At 64.1% G+C, this 209-nt stretch overlaps 1 protein-coding gene across 1 annotated transcript in view; it reads left to right on the forward strand.

Moving 5' to 3' along the window:
• Positions 1-12: 12 nt before the first annotated feature.
• Positions 13-209, forward strand: part of XKR8 (XK, Kell blood group complex subunit-related family, member 8) — a gene marked incomplete at its 3' end in the record, with an annotated part of 2198 nt that continues 2001 nt past the window's right edge. Inside the window, exon 1 of the mRNA XM_010134260.1 lies at positions 13-190. Within this exon, the coding sequence (XP_010132562.1) occupies positions 82-190 (109 nt within the window). The remainder of the gene's footprint in view (positions 191-209) is intronic.

The following is a 209-nucleotide window of genomic DNA, read 5'->3' on the forward strand; positions in this document are numbered from 1 at the left end:
CCACGCAGATGTCTCTACGCCCTGAAGGTGGGCTGGAAGGTGTGCTGGGCGAAGGCAGAGGAGGAGGAGGAGCAGAGCCGCATGGCCTTCCTCTCCCACGACATCAGCATGCTGCGCCTCTTCGAGACCTTCCTGGAGAACGCCCCGCCGCTCCCCCTGCTGCACTACGTTATCCGGCGGAGCAACAAGGGACAGACCATCCAGGCCGA

The sequence above is a fragment of the Buceros rhinoceros genome, unplaced genomic scaffold (genome assembly GCF_000710305.1).
Source record: "Buceros rhinoceros silvestris isolate BGI_N320 unplaced genomic scaffold, ASM71030v1 scaffold23064, whole genome shotgun sequence".
Classification (NCBI taxonomy): domain Eukaryota; kingdom Metazoa; phylum Chordata; class Aves; order Bucerotiformes; family Bucerotidae; genus Buceros; species Buceros rhinoceros.